This window comes from Gossypium arboreum, chromosome 11, assembly GCF_025698485.1.
Source record: "Gossypium arboreum isolate Shixiya-1 chromosome 11, ASM2569848v2, whole genome shotgun sequence".
NCBI classification, from domain to species: Eukaryota; Viridiplantae; Streptophyta; class Magnoliopsida; order Malvales; family Malvaceae; genus Gossypium; species Gossypium arboreum.
Window position 1 is genome coordinate 130,649,188 of NC_069080.1, and position 20,251 is coordinate 130,669,438.

The 20,251-nt window shown below is 31.9% G+C and overlaps 1 protein-coding gene across 1 annotated transcript in view; it reads left to right on the forward strand.

Annotated features, from left to right (window-relative positions):
- The window catches only part of LOC108472289 (probable leucine-rich repeat receptor-like serine/threonine-protein kinase At3g14840), a 35,240-nt gene extending 16,476 nt beyond the window's left edge, over window positions 1-18,764 (forward strand). Inside the window, exons 3-18 of the mRNA XM_053021408.1 lie at window positions 9,096-9,167; window positions 9,283-9,354; window positions 9,463-9,534; window positions 9,661-9,732; window positions 9,841-9,912; window positions 10,014-10,088; window positions 10,179-10,250; window positions 10,359-10,439; window positions 10,523-10,594; window positions 10,751-10,819; window positions 11,119-11,178; window positions 11,273-11,308; window positions 11,402-11,448; window positions 11,528-11,907; window positions 16,793-16,982; window positions 17,437-18,764. Coding sequence (XP_052877368.1) covers window positions 9,096-9,167; window positions 9,283-9,354; window positions 9,463-9,534; window positions 9,661-9,732; window positions 9,841-9,912; window positions 10,014-10,088; window positions 10,179-10,250; window positions 10,359-10,439; window positions 10,523-10,594; window positions 10,751-10,819; window positions 11,119-11,178; window positions 11,273-11,308; window positions 11,402-11,448; window positions 11,528-11,907; window positions 16,793-16,982; window positions 17,437-18,635 — 2,641 coding nt within the window. The 3' untranslated portion in view covers window positions 18,636-18,764. The remainder of the gene's footprint in view (window positions 1-9,095; window positions 9,168-9,282; window positions 9,355-9,462; window positions 9,535-9,660; window positions 9,733-9,840; window positions 9,913-10,013; window positions 10,089-10,178; window positions 10,251-10,358; window positions 10,440-10,522; window positions 10,595-10,750; window positions 10,820-11,118; window positions 11,179-11,272; window positions 11,309-11,401; window positions 11,449-11,527; window positions 11,908-16,792; window positions 16,983-17,436) is intronic.
- Window positions 18,765-20,251: the final 1,487 nt, after the last annotated feature.

A 20,251-nucleotide genomic window follows, 5' to 3' on the forward strand; every position in this document is an offset into this window, starting at 1 on the left:
ATCCAAATGACCAAATTACCCTCCTTACTAAACTTTCAAAAATTCCTTCCATGTCCTAATTTTGTCCATGAACTTAAAATTGGTCAAATTGTTATTTAAACCCTCCTAATTAATATTCCAAAGTAATTTCATACTAAAAACTTCTAGAATGCAAGTATTGCAAATTATTCGATTTAGTCCCTAACCTCAACTTAAGCACTTTATGCATAGAATTTCATCACGAAATTTTCACACAATCATGCAATCATACCATGAGCCTCAAAATAATAATAAAATAAATTTTTCTACCTCGGATTTGTGGTTTCGCAACCACTATTCTATTTAGGCCCTATTTCGGGATGTTACAATTACCTAACCAAATCTCTTCGGAAACCTTTCTATCCAAAGCTCGATGTGGAGACTGGTTCACCAAATATCTTGTGAGATTATCTGCTTCAATCCAAAACTCCTTTTCTAAACCTATATTGGAAGGCATATATTGAGCTTTCTTAAGTAATGTTTTGTTCATCTATTCAGCGATACCATTCTGTTGCAGTTACCAACAACTATGCAGTGTATTTCAATTCCTTCTCATTTCCAAAAATTATTAAATTCTGTTGAACAAAACTTAGGCACATTATTTGTTTTGAACCGACTTCCTAGTATATTTTTCTAATAAGATCTTCCATTGCTTAGAGATCCCAAAGACTTCATTTTTTTGCTTTAGGAAGTATACCTAAAATTTTCTGAAGTGGTCGTCAATAAAAGTTAGAAGATATTTGCTACCTCATTTGGAGACGATTGGAGCCAGAGCTCACAAATCAAAATAAATATAGCCAACGATTCTTTTGGTCCTATGCACACCAAATCGAAGCTGAATCGAGTCAATTTCCCATAAATGCAATACTCACAAAAATCTAACTTTGCAACTCTGGTTCATGTAATAAAACCTCTTTTGCTTAAAATGGTCATACCTTTTTCACTCATATGATCAAGTTGCATATGCCACAACTAGGTTGATTTAGAATCCAAAAATAGTAGATTTTCACGTGTTGTCGTAATGCCAAAAGGATCCTCGTCAGGACGTGGTGGTGATTTGTCCCTTGTTCTGTAACTGCTACCAAACCAGATACCATTGAACTTGTAAAATGTATAAGCTATCAAATTTCTACCCTCTCATGAAAACAAAGGCTCCATAAGGTACCTTTAAGCTATTTGAATCAATGATGATTTTACGTCCATTCAAATCTAGAATACCCAATGAGGCGAGATTATTCTTTAACTTAGGATCTGACAATGTTTTGATTATCCCTTCATGCATCCTAATTTGAACAGTACCAATGTCAATTATTTTGTAGGTTGAGTTATTTCCCATAAGTACAACTCCACCTTCTACCAAACTGTATATGGAGAACCAATCCCTATTAGGACACTTATGGTAGAAACACTCTGAAAACAAGATCCACTCAAATATGAATTACACCTTTCAGTCATTGATACCAGCAACAAATCATTACCTCTGTCCTCAACTACACTAGCATCGGCTACATCGGCCTTCTACTTTCCTCTCTTTTCGTTTTTGGTGGCCCTCTTATTTTTGTTGTGAAGTTTGTAACATTTTGACTTAATATGGCCTATATTTTTGTAATATCTACATTGCTTACTGTGAGTTCTAGTGTAACACCCTTAATTCATATTCATCTTCAGAACAGGGTTACAGAGAATTACCGAATAAATGGAACAGTAAACCATTCAATTCATATGTCAATGCAATACAAATTCTAATTTCATTAAAATACATTTATAGTGTCCCTTAATCAAGCCCTCGAGACATTAAAAAAATAGAAACGATCCAGGACTAAATCAGAAACATTTAGAAAGTTTAGGAAAAAGTTTAAAAAATTTACACTGCTAAGGTCACACGGCCGTGTGACTAGGCCGTGTGGTCACACAGCTGAGACACACATCTGTGTTTCAAGTCATGTAACATTCGAAATATGGACACACGGTCATGCCCCAGCTCATGTCTGTGTCTGTGTAACTTACTGACTTGGGTCAAACGGCCAAGCCACACACCCATGTGTCAAACCGTGTAACTCTCGAAATGGCCTCACACGCCCGTGTGTCAGGCCGTGTGCAAGGCTGTGCGACTTTCAAAAAGTAACCATTAACAACCTACAAGTGAGACATGACCGTGTCGCTTGGCTGTGTGTCACACAAGGCTGAGACACATGCCCCTGTCTTAGGCCATATGGACAAGAAATAGGCCAAAATCAAGGATTTTCTTTCACCTAAATTCAACAAGTACCAACACGCCAAATGAACCTGTGATCAAGGCACCAGAACATGCCAAAATATGCATAAAAGATTATTTCAATATACCATAAGTCCATTCAACCAATATGTCATTTAGGCACCTCAATCACAACCAAGCATTCATACTTACATTTGTATTAAAATGATCATGTTTCATCCAAACAGCTTTAACTAATTTCCATATCAACACATAACCTAATTAACCACATTTCAACCACACCAACACATACCACTTTGGCCATTTAACCTATGCATCAATTTGGCTATAAAAACACCAACTATCAAGGCATCAAATGCCAAAAGCACACCAACCAAAATATCACATTTACAAGTCAAACATAACATCTCATCCAACATAATTCACCTATACATGCCATTATAACATTGATCAAGATATCAAATCTACTGATATAATCACTGGATAGTGTGATAGATCTCCGACAAGCTTCCAATCCAACCGAGCTTCCAATAATCTGTAAAGTAAAGGAAGATAACTATATAAACAATGAATTCTTAGTAAGCTCGTATAAACTTTAAACATAACATTCCATTTCAACAATAAACTTAATAGATTAAATACAAACCTATAGTAATGCCTCAAAATTTATCAACTACATAACCATCAACTCATAAATGAGTAAGTCTGTCAACATCATATATATTTTTCATTCCTAATATCATAAGATTTTATAAATCATTATACACCATCATTATAACTGTTTCATAAAACTATGAATTACTTCCTTTACTTACTTTCCATTTCATTTACTAAGCATAAACTTAAATAACAACATCAATTCACTGGTTAATATATTTATTCACATCATAGGTAAGTTCATCCATATCATACTTAATTTCTCATATATAAATACATCATTCAATTCATGAATGCTTTTTTCATCATATCACATTTCAATAATGAACTTACTGTTTCATTACCTTTTCTTACCTGTTTCATTTGTATAATACGAGACATAAGCATAAACATCAATCATAATCACAAGCTTGACATAAGCCTAATTACCATAAATATAACTCATTTGAGGTCAATCACATGATAAACCATTTTATTAAAAAAATACACCTTTTGAATCTTACCACATTTTCATGAACATGAGCATATTTCCATTTGGCCACTTACTATTTCAATGTATATCATTAATATTAAACATGATATAATGTTATCATAAGCTTAGCACAAACTTAAGCATCATCAACTATCTCAACTGATGAATTCATTTATGTTCAGATCAATATTCAATAAATAACAGATCTTTCAAATTCAGTAAACAAATTACCTTACCGAGATTTTCCATTCGAAGAATGATTTACGGATAAGAGTACATTGTCAGATCAACCAAACACACTATACAGAAGATCATAAGAGCTAATCCAATCGAAATATGCCAAAGAGAAGCTCATAAGAGTTGGTCCACTCAAAACACACCAACAGAAGCTCATAAGAGCTAAACAGAAGCTCATAAGAGCTGATCCACTTGAATCACGCCAAATAGAAAGTATAACGCAAGAGTTCACAACAAATTCTTAACCTCGGTTTACTTGGGTAATATATAGATATCTCCCTCCAATACCATCTCGACTCCAAATCCCCATAACACACCAAAACACAAATGTATTCTATCCCGTGTTCAATTCAAACCAAACATCAAATTCAATATTATAACTCAGATAATGATTCATTTTCAACAATGGAACATATATATATCATGTAATACCAAATACCTATGTATATAAATGTTAAATTTTAACCGTACAAACTTACCTAGCCAAATCACAGAAATATTAAAGTACGAGGATTATGTGGTAATTTTTCATTCTCCTCAATTTTCCACTCTGTCTTGATCTAAATTAATAATTTCATTCAATTAATTAATTTAGATAGTAAAACAATTTATTTTATGCAATTTAGTCATTTTTGACATTTTTACAAAATTGTCATCAACTTTTCATTTTTATTCAATTTCGTCCCTGAGCCTAAAACATGCAGATTAACCATTTTTATTGCAAATTCATAATAGAAGAATATTGATGGCATCCAATACAGCCCATTTATGGAACAATTTCAGAACAAATCCTTGTATTTTTACTATTTTAACAATTTAGCCCATAATAAAAAAATTCATTAAAATTACTTAACAAAATACTTTTAAATATCAACCAACATTTCAAATTCATCATTAAATAACTAAAATCACATATATTCACCTAATTGCAAAGATCTCAAAAACATAAAAATTACAAGAAAACAAGTCGGCATTACTTACCATGCAAAGAAAACACCCAAAACCGAAGCTTCTCATCCTTGGCTATGGCTTTCGGCCATTGAAGAAGAAAAATGAAAGTAATTTTGTTTTTCATTATTTAATTTTGTTTAAACTTTCATTAATTTACAAAATTGCCATCCAAAACACATGATTTTATCATTTCCTATTAAATTGCCATCCCATTATACTAATTAGGGAATAATTGTTACTTAAGTCCTTCCTCCTTTATTAATTAAGCTATTTCATCACCTAAATGCTATATTTAGCATCTTTTGTACATTTTACAATTTAGTCTTTTTAGTTAATTAACTATCTAAATATTAAAATTTCTTAATGAAACTTTAATACAACTGTAATAACACTCTTTAAATATTTATAAAAATATTTACGGCTCAATTTATATGAACGAAGTCCCGATACCTCATTTTCTAAAACCACTTGACTTTAAGGTCTTAACATTTGAACTTAGTTAATCATTTATATTACCAAATCAAAAACATTTTTAAAACTATATTTGACTCGTAAATATTAAATAATAATATTTATGAACTTACTCGTCAGATTTATGGTCCCGAAACCACTATTCCAACACCACTAAAAAACGGGCTATTACATCTAGATTTTGATCTCACCTTCAAACTTCTTTGGTTCAAATCCTTATATTGTTGCCTTCCTCTAGCAATCAAAATTGAGGCTTGCTTATTTGACTTATTCTTCGAGCCTAACTCATTGTTTAGCTTATCCTTACTTAAAAGATTTCCCTTTACGTCCTCAAACGAGAGTTTCTCTCTTCTATAAATTAAGGTTTCGTTGAAAGTTTTGTATGAAGGGGGCAAAAAACAAAGTAGTAACATAGTCTAATCTTCATCATCTATGTTGGCATCGACATTCTCTAAGTCATTTAAGAGAGTGAAAAATTCACTTATGTGAGCCCTAATAGATTCACCTTCTACCATACAGGACATATATAAGCCTTGCTTCAATACCAAGCGATTTGTGGGGGACTTTTTCATATAAAGGGCTTCCAATTTCCTTCCCAAAGCCACTACCGTCTTCTCCATAAGTACTTCTTACAAAACATTGTTAGTGATGCACCACTAAATTGTTGACAATGCCTTTTCATCAAGCTCCTTCCACTTTATCTGATTTGCATCCACGAGCCTTTGCCCTATAATAACCTTATTCAGAACGTTCTGAACTAGAATTGGTGTCATCCGAACTTGAAACAAGCTGAAATTTGTAATTAATCGAACTTCTCCATATTTTACCTTATTTTCATCTTTGAACCGGTTGAATGCAAAAACTGAATCAAGCTCTGATATCAGTTTGTTGGGTCTAACCCAAATAATACAATGAACACGAACGAAAATCGAAAAAAACTAGACACGAATATTTACGTGGAAAACCCCTCTAGAGAGGATAAAAAACCACCGGTAAAGAAAACTTCACTAAAACGATCAAAACCAGAAAAGGGAGTATAAGATGGAAAAACAAATAAATCCTGAACTTGAAATATAAAGATCCCCCGAAATCCCTACAAACTCTCTCTTAATTTTGTTGTTGTTATTCTTAACTATCTAAGGCTGCTAAGAGGCCTATTTATAGGATGAATTTTGTGTACAAATATGACTAAAACATTCTGAGAATAATAAGTTAGACTAGGAAAATTTTAGAGTTTAACTAGGAGAAGAAACTCGGTTGAGTAGGAAACAAGTCGCCTCATTATGATGTGGCATTTCCTCATCAGGACGTGGTGAATCTTCTCGTCATGATGTAGCTGTCGTGTTGTCAGGACATCGGTTCTTCCTTGTCCTAACGTCAACCTTGTTTCATCTGAAAAGTACAGCACACTCCACACAATTAGTTAGACTAGTTGGATCGAAAATCGATTAGATTATTAGCTCAGAGAGTAGTATCAAATTAGTTGATTCAAGACTCGGTAAAAACTGATTCAACTAGTTCTGTTTTAAATTTTTAATGAGTTATTTAATTAAACTGCATGAACTAGTGGAACCAATAGCCTAATTAGGTTGACTAGCAACGCGATTCTAAAAGTCTTGAACATCATGTATTTTACACAAGATATTATATGTTTAACATTAATTTCTAGTTAAAATTTTAAATTATTTACTTTTAATTATTGCAATTAAATTTTTAATTAATTTATTGAATTATTGAACATAACTAAAATATATTAATTTATTTAACAATTTAAATATAATAAGAAAAAATTCGTATCATAGTTAGAGCATTAATATCATATTAAAATTGATATATTTTATATCAATAATTTTTATAATATTAAAAATAAATTCATAATTAAAACATTTGTACCATATTCATTGTATACAATATAGGTTTATTTCATTAATAATTCAAAGTAGCTTTATTCAAATTAATAAATAAAAATTAATTAAAATATATAAATTATTTTGATAATTCAAATATAGAGTTAATAAAAATTCTTAATAATTGTTAAAGCATTTGTACAAATCATAACAAAAGCATATATGTAAATTAGACAGTTCGCTATCCAATTTTCACTTTCTTATTTTCTTAATAGTTTATAAATTGATAATAATATATCATAAATAATATATAATTAATATAAGAATAAATTATATAAATTTATTTATAAAATTTTATATATGAAAAATAATTTATGTGTTATATAAATAATTAATTTTTATTTAAAACTAAATTAATATATATTTTTTACACTTTTGGTTAATGAAAACATAATAATTTAAATATAAAACTTAACCTTTTCTATTTATTATTATATAAATGTATTTAACAAAGTATTTTAATACAATTAGAATTTTTAGTTATAAGTACCATAAATTTTCTTATCAATTAATTTTGTTTAACTAAATATTTTAGTAGAATAAAACGCTTATTTATAAAAGTGAGAAATCTTATAAATAATTAAATATTTTAAATGATAAATTTAGTAATATAAGGTATATTAGTCTATTTAAAAGTTTATTCAAGTTAGTGCTTTTATATATATTATATATTATAGAATATATATATATATATATATATATATATATATGTGTGTGTGGTATTTTATTGTATTTTATAATTTAAATTTTAAAATTAATTTCATTTTCAACATTATCTTTAACTAGAAATATAGCGTCTTTTTCAATTGTAATTAATTTTTTATATAAATTTTAGATTCAATTTCAAATTTTGTATATATTTTACAATTAGGAGAACATTAATAAGATTTTTTAAGTAAATGCTCTTTTAATAGTTTAATTTGATTTTTTTTTTTTTTGAATTCATAGTTCAATTTGAAATTTACATCTAACAATTTTATAGTTTTTTTTTCCTTTTTGCGTGAGACCCATGTTCGGTAGCAGGGGTGGAGGCAGGCAGGATTTTCGTTTTCTTTCAAAATTTAGAAGATTTAATGTAACATTTTATAAAAAAATCCTTAAGATTTTGTAACGAAAAGGGGGCTACTTTGTTTTTTTGCTTTTGTTTTTCTGGTTGGGTAGGCTTAGTTTCATTGCTTTATTTATTTACATTTTTTTGATTCCCCATAATAATTAAAGTCCCAGTTTTAATTAAAAGGATTTTTTTTCATTTCCAAAAGAATCTTAAATCTTCTTAAATCGTCTTCTAAAAAATTTTATCTACCCCTAAATAAAAGTTTTCACTTCATCTTTATTAATATCCGCATTAAGTAATAATTATATTCAAATTTGACTCATATCAAACTTTTAAGGGTGAACTATAAAAATAGTCATTTTTATTTGTTTCAGATTATATTTTAGTCATTTATATTTGAAATGTTACATTTTAGTCACTTACGTTTTTGTTTTGTTATTAAGTGGTCATTCTACTATTAAGCTCCGTTATTCCCTTACGGTGGTCCTATGTGGCAGTCTAAATGTGTTTTAAATACCAACTTGAATGTCCTACATGGCAGTCTAAATTAATTTTATTTAATTAAAAACTTATTTTTATCTCAGTAACTGGACACCTAAGTTGGCATTTAAAACTCATTTGGATTGCTATGTAAGAGTGTCTCTAAGAAGGTAACAAAGTTTAATGATAGGGTGCACACTTCGAAAAAGAAAAGGATAATATAAGTTACTAAAACGTAATATTTTAAACATAAGTGACTATAATGTAATTTGAGGCAAACAAAAATGACGACTTTTTTAATTTACTCAACTTTTAAATAAGAGATATTCTCCTAATATTGTTTTATCCAGAAATTTTGAATCCAAAAACGAACATAAGTAATATTAAACTCTTTCCTTTGATTCAACAAACCTTAAAAAGCACTTATTGACTCAAATCTTCAAAAAAAAGAAAGTAATAAATTAGTAACTAGTAGATATTATATAATTTTAAGCAAAGTTAAAAGGATCATATCCATGTTAAACATTAAAATATATGACTTTTGATTACCCAATTTTTATTACTCCACCATCTGCCTGCGATTTTTTCATTTTAGATTTTAGCAACATAACCCTAACTTTGTTGTTGTATCAGATTACTCAAGGGACAAAATCTCTCGGGTACTCTTCCACCAAACTTAACAAGTCTCCCTTACCTGCAAGAAATGTAAGGACATCTCTAAAGTTTCTTTTTCATGATATATAAATGAAGCTTATTCTTTTCATCAACTTTGCATCAATTAATTAACTATATATCTAATAATATCTTATTTTTCTTACAGTGACCTAACTCGAAACTATCTTAGTGGCCCCATTCCTCCGGAATGGGGTTCTTCTACACGACTCGTCAGCATGTATGTTTCTTTCCTTCTTGTCTATGCATATGTAGAAACATACAAATAGTTCATCTTTTGATTATGAAAAATAATGTTGCTAAATGCAAATGATGTGTTGTATTTCAGTTCCCTTTTTGGAAATCAATTAACAGGTCAAATCCCAGAAGAGCTAGCAAATCTCAGCAATCTTACCTCCTTGTGAGTTAGATTATATCAATTTCTTTTATATAATTAAATATATAAGATGATAATAACTCTTTTTCATTTTTTTTAATGAATGTCTAATGGATAATTAAATTTATTTATTGAAACATCATTATGTAGAATCCTTGAGAACAATCGTCTTTCAGGATTTTTGCTTGCAGCGCTAGGGAATCTATCCAAAATTGAGCGATTGTAAGAGAGATTTTTTTTCCTTTTTAATTCTAGCTGGATTTCATTTCATTATATATGCTGTATTTTTATCATGTAAATGATTTAAGGTCTATTGTCTGGTTTTTTCAGACATCTTAGTTCCAACTATTTTACTGGTGAAATACCAGACACCTTTGCTAGTCTGACTTCATTGAAGGAATTGTAAGCAATTCTATTTTCTAGTGTTCCTCTTTATACATATCATTCGTAATTTTCAATATATTTTATATGATAAAGTTATGATAATATTGTATTCTCAACAGTCGGATTAGTGACAACGACTTTATAGGACAGATTCCTGAGTTTATATTTCGAAATTGGACAACTCTCGAACAGATGTGAGAATTTAATTTAACATTTTCTTTATTTAATTTTTAATTTTTATTTAAAAATCAATTAAATAAGTCCATCTTTTTTTGTAATGGCAGATATATGGAGGGAAGTGGTTTGAGTGGTCCAATTCCATCCATTAATGCTACTTTAGAAAACTTAGAATACATGTAAGCTCCAATAATCTTAAAAGATCTTGAAAATATTCGTTATATCAAAATAAGAGCAATTTAATTTCTTATTGATGTTTGTATATGGTTCTTGATATTGGTTTACAGAATAATTAGTGACTTGAATGGAACTGAAACAAGTTTTCCACAACTACTCATCAACGCCAGTTTGCCTAAATTGAAAAGACTGTAAGCATGAACTCTAAAATAAGGGAAAGCTTTGTTATAGAGTTATGAGGATGTTGAGGAGTTATTTTGTGATTGAATTACAGGATGTTGAGGAGTTGCAATGTCACTGGAGAGATACCTGCTTCTTTTGGGAGATTTACAACAATAAATATCTTGTAAGTAATTACACTTTTTTTTTATAGTAAAAAAATACACTCTGAATTTTGATGCATTATTTCTTTTGCCTTTTCTTATTTGTATTTTTTATTATTCAATAAATAAATTGAAAAAAGTTTGAGATAAAATATTATTTTTTATAAAATTTCTTGTAGAGATCTCAGCTTTAACAGACTCCGTGGAAAAATTCCAGAAGAGCTTTCTTCTCTTGCTTTGAATAATTTGTAAGTATATGGTTTTCTTTTATTTATATACTCATCTGGAACAAATGGAAATTAAAAGAAAAACTTGATGATTTCTTTTCATTAGGTTCTTAAATGGAAACAATTTTAGTGGAACAGTCCCTTCATGGATGCTTAATACAAACGTAAAAATGTAAGGTTCACTTCTTGTTTAATGTTGAATTCCATTGATTATATGCTTAATAACAAGTTTGATTAACCAAAATCAAAATTATTGCACAAAGATAATTAATAACCATTTATCGAAAACAATTAATATTCTAAAACTATTCTATTTGCAGTGATCTTTCTTATAACAACTTCGCAGACACTGGTGTATCAGGCTGCCAACGAAATAGCGTGTAAACTTCCTCATCTAGCTTCATTACTGGATCTTTATTATATAAATATCTATAATTCTTCTATCATAATTTTTCCTCCATTATCGACCTGTAGGAACTTGTTCTCAAGCATTTCAAGAGTCAATAACACGTAAGTATTAAGACAACAACAATTGTTTTAAGAAAACAACAATCGTTAAACTAACTCTTTGTCTTTCATCTAATTTTATAATTGTTTTATAAGGGGAATTGTTCCATGTTTGAGAAGCCAAATTAACTGCACATCAGGACGTAAGTATTTATATTTGATGCACTAATATATATAACTCAATATTTTATTCAAACTGATGTTGATTGTTATTTCCCTCAGCTTTGCACTTTTTCTATATAAATTGTGGAGGGGGAGAAATAACTGTTGATGGCACCACTTACGAAGCCGATGACGATCAAGCCGGGCCTTCGACATTTTACCGAAGTACCAACTGGGCATTTAGCAGCACCGGAATTTTTCTAAGCGATGACCGCCCCGACGACATCTTACTTTTGGACGATGGCCAAGTTACTACTTCCTTAGCTGAAGAAGTACTACTGTACAGAAATGCGAGGCTTGCGCCTAGCTCTTTAACTTACTATGCATTTTGTCTCGCCAATGCAACTTACACCGTACACCTCCATTTTGCTGAGATTCAGTTCACTAATGATCGAACTTATAGAAGCTTGGGGAGACGCATATTTGATGTTTACATTCAGGTATATTTTTAGTATCATTCTTGTTAGTATGTTATCCTTACTCGGGTGAGTGTCGAATTTTATATATATACATACACAAATATTGTTAGAATTAAGTGACCCAAATTCTTATTTAAATAAAATACAATGGAAAATAAAATAAAAGTAAAATCCATATAGAACTAGACTTCTTTTATTTTATTTTAGAATAAGGTTTTAAACCTTATTAAACTCCATCTATTTTATATTGATTAGGATAAGGTGTTTCAATCCTACTAGAATATGGCTTTGCAAGCCTATAAATAGACATAGTCTATTCCTCTTGTATTTGAGTAAAAATTTTTCGACATAGTGAATTTTCTTCTCCTCTGCCGTGGTTTTTTTCCGAAAGGGTTTCCACGTAAAATTTATGTGTTCTTTATTTTATTTATTTTATTCTATTTTATTTTTCACAAATTGGTATCGAGCTTAGGGTTATTCATCTCGATCACGGTAATGGCGTCTTTGAAGTATGAAATTCATTGTTGGATCACAACACCGATTTGCGTTGTGGCAAATTAAGATGCAAGCGCTTTCTTGCAGATGGATCTAGAGGATGCCCCTGCTAGGATAGATAAGATGCCTTCGACATTAACGAGATGAAGAGAAGAAGCGTAAGGATCGAAAGGCATTAACACAATTACATCTGCATTTGTCAAACGAAATTTTGCGAATGTGATGAAAGAGAAAACCGCATTGCATTATGGAAGAGGCTAGAACAAATATGTATGTCGAAAACTCTAACAAGCAAGTTGCATATGAAGCGGCGTCTTTATGCTCATCGTTTGGAGGAAGGTGCGTCGTACACGAACACTTAACAGTTTAAAGAAATTCTCTCAAACTTGGAGGCCATGGAGGTTCGAGATGATAAGGAAGATCTAGGGTTGATTCTACTTTGTTCGTTGCCCCGTCTTATTCAACCTTTAGAGACACGATTTTATATAGCGCGAGTCTCTCACGGTTGATGAGGTTTATGATTCTTTAACCTCGTATGATAAGATGAAGCATCTTGTGGTTAAACCCAACTCTCAGGGAGAGGGTCTCATTGTTCGTGGGAGACAAGACCGGAATGTTGATGATGATCGTGGTAGAACACAGGAACGGAATCCTCGTGGTAAATCTAAGGGTAGATCGAAATCTTCAAACAGAGGTAAAACTTGTAACTTCTGCAAGAAGAAAGGGCACATTAAATCTGAGTGCTATAAGCTACAAAATAAGATTAAAAGGGAGGCTGCGAATCAAAAGGGAAAACAGCCAGAAAATTCCGGTGAAGGCGATGTTGTAGAAGACTACAGAATGGTGAACTTCTAGTTGCTTCATCAATGATTCTAAAGTAAGCGAGGAGTGGATACTTGATTCAGTTGTACCTTCCACATGAGTCCCAATCGGGATTGGTTTACAACTTATGAAACGATGATCTGAAGGTGTTGTTTTGATGGGAAATAATGCTTCATGTAAAATCGCGGTGTTGGAACAATTAAAGTTAAGATGTTTGATGGAGTTGTCGAACACTTAGTGACGTGCGGCATGTTCGAATTGAAAAGAAATTTAATTTCGTTGAGTACTCTTGATTCAAAAGGGTGCAGATACACAATGAAAGTGGGGTTTTAAAGATTTCAAAGGGTCCTTGTTGTGATGAAAGGGCAAAGAAAGATTGCCAAGTTATATGTTTCTGAGGTTCTCTTTATTCTTGGTGATGCATTTGTCGCTTCCTCTTCCTTGTCGATGATGATATTACTAAACTTTGGCATATCGCCTAGGGCATATGAGTGAGAATGGCATGGCGAATTAAGCAAAGAGGACTTCTTAATGGGCAAGGAATTTGCAAACCGAATTTCTGTGAGCACCGTGTTTTGGGAAGCAAAGAGAGTTCAATTCACTAGAGGAATCCATAACACGAAGGAAGCGTTGGAGTATATCCATTACGATCTGTGGGGCCGTCCAGAGTGCCTTCGAGAGGTGGAGCTAATTATATGCTAACCTTTATTGATGATTTTCCGGAAAAGTTTGGGCGTTCTTCCGAAGCGAAAAGCGATGTGTTTTCCACATTTAAGTCTTGGAAAATTATGATTGAAAAGCAGACGGAAAAGCAGATAAAATACCTCCGCATGCAGACAATGGCTTAGAGTTACATTACGATGAGTTTAATAGATTGTGCAAGTCGAAGGATCATGAGACACTTGACGATTCGTCATACTCCACAAACAAAAGCGGCGTTGCGAGCGAATGAACGAACGATCATGGAGAAGGTTCGATGTATGTTGTCAAATGCCAACTTACCGAAGTCATTTTGGGCGAAGCGACCTCTCTGCATGTTTTTGATCAACCGATCTCCATCCGTTGCCATTGAGAAAAGACTCCACAAGAGGTATGGTGCGTAATCCCGCTAATTATTCGATTTAAAGATTTTTGGGTGTCTGCGTATGCTCATGTTGATAATGGAAAATTGGAACCGAGATCCATTAAATGCGTTTTCTTGGTTATAAACTGGTGTAAAAGGCTATAAGTTATGGTGTCCTGAAAATAGAAAAGTTGTGATTAGCAGAGATGTTGTTTTTGATGAAGCGCTATGCTACCTAACTTATCTCTTAAAGACTCTTCCAATAAAGAAAACCAAAAGCGGTGGAGCATCGATTAATACGAATCAACTCCTCAAGCCAATACAAAATTGAGAATAAAGTTGCTTCTTCACCGCAATACTCTATCGCCAAAAACAGGACAAGAAGAGAAATTAAACCTCCAAAGAAGTATGCCGAGGTTGATCTAGTTGCTTATGCTTTAAATGTGGCTGAAGATATAGATGCGAATCAAGAGCCATTTAATTATTACGAGGCGATTAGTGTGAAGACTCGAGAAAAGTGGATGTTTGCTATGCAAGAGGAGATGGAATCACTCCACAAAAATGAAACATGGGATCTTGTAAAACTTCCTAAAGGTAAAAAGGTCATTCGTTGTAAATGGGTGTTTAAAAAGAAAGAAGGGACTCCGAGTTGAAGAACCCGGATATAAAGCAAGGCTTGTTGCAAAGGGTTACTGATCAAATTTGGAGTGGACTTCACGATGTGTTCTCTCCGGTTGTTAAGCATAGTTCGATTCGAGCTTTGCTTGGTATTGTGGCCATGCATGATTTGGAGCTTGAGCGGTTAGATGTAAAAGCGCATTTTGCATGGAGAACTTGAGGAAGATATTTACATGCAACAACGAAGGTTTTATAGTCTCGAAAAAGAGGACTATGTTTGCTTGTGAAAAAGTCCCTTTACGGTTTGAAACGATCACCAAGACAAGGGTATAAGAGGTTTGATTCCTTTATGACTTCTCATGATTTCAAAAGAAGTAGTTTTGACAGTTGTGTCTACTTTAAGAAAAAGCAGTGATGGTTCTTTTGTGTATCTACTTCTTTATGTTGATGACATGTTGATAGCAGACAAAAGATAAAGAGAGATAAGAAAGGTTAAAGCCCAACTAAGTGAAGAATTTGAGATGAAAGATTTAGGACCAGCAAAGAAGATACTTGGTATGGAGATTCTCGAGATAGAAAAGCAAGTAAATTGTACCTAAGTCGGAAGGGTACATTGAGAAAGTTCTTTGCAGTTCAATATGCAGAGTGCTAAGCTGTTAGTACTCCTTTAGCACCCATTTCGACTTTCATCGGCCTTATCTCCTCAATCGATAATGAGATTGAGTACATGTCACATGTTCCATACTCTAGTGCGATAGGATCTTTCATGTATGCTATGGTTTGTTCACGTCCGATTTATCATATGCGATCGGTGCGGTTAGCGAGATACATGGCGAATCTGGTAAAGAACACTGGAAAGCGATTCGATGGATTTTAAGATACTTACGAGGCACTACTAATGTTTGCTTACAGTTTGGAAGAACTAAAGATGGAGTTATAGGGTATGTTGATGCTGATTTTCTGGAGACCTTGATAGAAGAAGATCTCTCACAGAGTTACGTCTTTACAATCGGAGGTTGTGCAATTAGTTGGAAAGCCACTTTGCAAACTACGATCGCTTTGTCTACCACTGAAGCCGAGTACATGGCGATTCTTGAGGCTTGTAAAGAAGCTATTTGGTTGAAGGGACTATTTAGTGAACTCAATGAAGACCTTCAAATCAGCACGATATTTTGTGACGATCAGTGCCATCTTTCTTACAAAAGATCAAATGTTTCATGAGAGAACAAAACACATTGATATTCGGTATCATTTTGTTCGTGATATTATTGCTTGTGGTGATATTGTTGTGAGCAAAATTAGCACTCATGAAAATCCTGCAGATATGATGACTAAGTCACTTCCTATAACCAAGTTTGAGCATTGCTTAGACTTGGTTGGTGTTCATTGTTGAAGTTAAACCCTTAAGGGTTTTTGGAAGAGGTGAAGAACTTGTTTATTGAAAGTTCGCGATGAAGAACTTGTTCATTGAGAATTTGTGTCAAGGTGGAGATTGTTAGAATTAAGTGACCCAAATTCTTATTTAAATAAAATACGATGGAAAATAAAATAAAAGTAAAATCCATATAGAACTAGACTTCTTTTATTTTATTTTAGAATAAGGTTTTAAACCTTATTAAACTCCATCTATTTTATATTGATTAGGATAAGGTGTTTCAATCCTACTAGAATATGGCTTTGCAAGCCTATAAATAGACATAGTCTATTCCTCTTGTATTTGAGTAAAAATTTTTCGACATAGTGAATTTTCTTCTCCTCTGCCGTGGTTTTTTTCGAAAGGGTTTCACGTAAAATTTATGTGTTCTTTATTTTTATTTATTTTATTCTATTTTATTTTTCACAAATATTGATTTACAACATGTGCTTGCATGGAAAGTAGAGTTAAATGGAATGGATAATAATTGCGAGGAAAGCGGAGTGAAGGATTTCAATATTGAAGAAGCAAATGGAGGGCAGCATACCCAAAGTAAAAATTTTACTGTAAATGTAACCGATGGCACTTTGGAGATCCGTTTCGATGGGCGGAAAGGGACAACTTCTATGCGGAGAGAAGCATTTACGGTCCTCTTATCTCAAAGAATATCTGTTTTTGATCCTGGTAGATTTTCAACTTCCATGGATTCTTAATGTCTCCAATTAATCTCATTGATCCGGAAATTTAGAGAACGAAACTCTATTTTTGAATGGATTGAATTTGGTGTTGATTTGGTTAGAACAAAATAAAATAAATTTTTTGATTCTGAAAACATAAGACATAAGAATAGAGGATATAAATGTTACCTAGAATAAAATTTAATTTTTTAATAAAATGTTAGCAGTGAGGATGTGCTAATATAACTTTTAATTCATTAACTTAATAATTAGGTTCACTTTGATAAGATAAACCAAATAATTAATAACATATGAACACATCTAAGTAAATTTGCGTACATAATCTAGAAATTTAAATTACATATCCAAGCATGGTTTTTTGATATCTTAATAACACTTGTATATAATGATTTGAACCAAGATTTTCATGTCATCTTTGGAACTGACTCTTATATGTAAAGTTTTTAAACCAGGTTATAAACCTCCATCAAAAAGCGGCAGCGGTCCTCCATCGAAAAAGGTTGATCGTATCTCGACAGCTGCAATGGCTGGTATCGTGGCCGGAGCAGCGTTTGCTACTTTGTTGATTGTAGGCATCTGTTGGTGGAATTGCTGTTACAAATTAGATGATGAAATATCTGATGTTCTCTTTGGCGATGAATTCCAAAATGGGATGGAACTTAGAAAGTTTTCCTTGGTACAAATAGCTAAAATGACCAATAATTTCAACGGTGAAAAACTAGGAGAAGGAGGGTTTGGTGTAGTTTATAAAGGGTACTTAAAGGACTTAGATACTTATGTTGCTGTTAAACGGATTTCAAAGGCCTCTAAGCAAGGAATTAAGGAATATGCATCTGAAGTGAAGATTATTAGCCGATCAAGGCACAAGAATCTTGTGAAGCTTATTGGTCAGTGTCATGAAAAAGGAGAACTTATACTTGTTTATGAGTTGATGGCTAATGGCAGCGTAGATTCCCATCTTTTTAAAGGTAAAACCTTATTGACTTGGGAAGTGAGATTTAAAATTGTGCAGGACCTGGCATCAGCACTATTCTATCTACATGAAGAAGGTGACCATTGCGTACTACACAGAGATATCAAAGCGAGCAACATTATGTTAGATTGTAGTTTCAATGCTAAACTTGGGGATTTCGGGCTTGCTAGGCTAGTGGATCATGCAAAAGCGTCACAAACCACCCATTTAGCTGGGACTATGGGCTATTTGGCACCTGAATGCGTTTCATCGGGAAAGGCTAGCAAGGAATCGGATGTCTACAGTTTTGGAGTTGTGGCATTGGAGATTGCATGTGGCAGAAGATCAATAGAGCCCAAATATGAAGAATCTCAAGCATCGTTGGTAGCCTGGGTGTGGAATGCATATGGAAGCCAACGGTTGCCTGATGTAGCTGACCCAAAACTATGTATGAACTTCGATACTAAACAAATGGAATGCTTGCTAATGGTTGGACTGTGGTGCGTCCATCCAGACCAGCATTTAAGACCGTCTATAAGGCAAACAATTCAGGTTCTTAATTTCGAAGCACCATTGCCGAAGCTTCCAGGTACGAGGCCAACTCCCACATATGATGCACAAATCACTTCAGGAATTCAAGCAAGTGAGCCATGTTTTTCTAGTATGAGTATTACAGTGCCGCGTTAGACTAATATAATTATCATATACATCATATTCAAATTGATAAAAGATGCCTATTGACAATGGTGTACATATTTAATGATTAAACGCTTTTGATTTTAAATAAAGAGTTAGAATTTTAAATTTACACAACAATGGACAATGAACAAAATATGGCCGAATATTTGCTTGCCAGCACGAACGAAAATACCGAGAAGGCAGACCCAATCTGCCATAATTTTGTCATTAAAAATTAAAAGAATTTAACATAGGGCATATTTGAGTGTTGGGCTATTAATTGGGTCATGTTTTGGGCTTATTACTCTCCTAAATTTCGGACTGTTGTTCCAACAATTAATCAACTTTTAAATACGTCTAATGGTTGAATTAAACAAATTTAAATTATCGATTACAAAAGAACATAAAAATTTGTAGAACTAATTTTTTTTTTCTTATTGTATGTAATTCCTCCTTTTCAAATCTATACTTATTATAAAATTTCTTATTAAATTGATGTCACTTTATAAAATAAATTATACTATATTGAGAATATTTTTATCATTTTATATATTTTATAGAAAAATAGAAAAATAAATACTTACAATAAAATTTAAACTCAGTATCTCTTTAATTTTTTAAAAAATCATTTCTCTCTAAATTTTTTAGATTTTTATGTTACCATTCCATCAAAACATCATTTATTGTTTATATAATATTTTTATGAATATATTTATTATATGGTTTAATTTTTATATAGTTAGATTTAGATTTAAATAAAATAATTTTAATTAATAAATAAAAATAAAATCCAGATCGTGCTTACACAAAATTAAAATTTCCTTATTCAAAATCGGGCATACCAAGCTGCTTAAGCCTTCAAGTATAAATAAGGTCCTATAATTATTAAAATATTAAAAATAATGTATTTTTAATGATATTTATATTTTAAAGCCAACTAAATGAAATTAATTTATTGATAATTCAAGTAGAGCTTAGCTCTCCTAAATGGAAAAAATCTCTTCCAGACACAACCGAAAGACAAGTCAACTATTTCTGTATTACCAAATAATATAGTATAAAAATATTTCTTTTTTTCTTTTTGAAGGTAACAAATTTTCAATTACTATTCATATATATGTATGTATGTATAATAGCTAGTTGGAATGTAAAACTTTTGCAAGTCAATAGACATTCTCAAGCTATCACCCTGATATTAATTAGAATAAATTTGATTTTATTTTGGATTCATTTTCTACAGTGGTTTGGACATCGTAGATCTTAGAGCTTTAGCTAATGTTTAATGAAATTAATTGCTTTTGTTTTTTTTTTTTTTTTGGGGGGGGGGGAGGGGGGTGGCTGTTGATTTAGCTAATTGCCGACAGTTTATAAGTGGCATTCAATAGTATTAACTATAGATTGCCATTGAGGTAGTTAAAAGCTTGTCTAATTTACTTTGAAAATCGTTTGACGTAGTTAAATGCCGTTTAATTCAAGATATTTTGGTCCCTCTTGTTAGCCTATTTTAGAATTGTTCCTGATAAGATTTGAGAAAAGATAACTCATCATTTTTGCTGAGCTGTAAAATTAGCTAACTGTAGAATTAGTTATTTTAGCTAACTAACATTATCCTCTTTATTACCAAT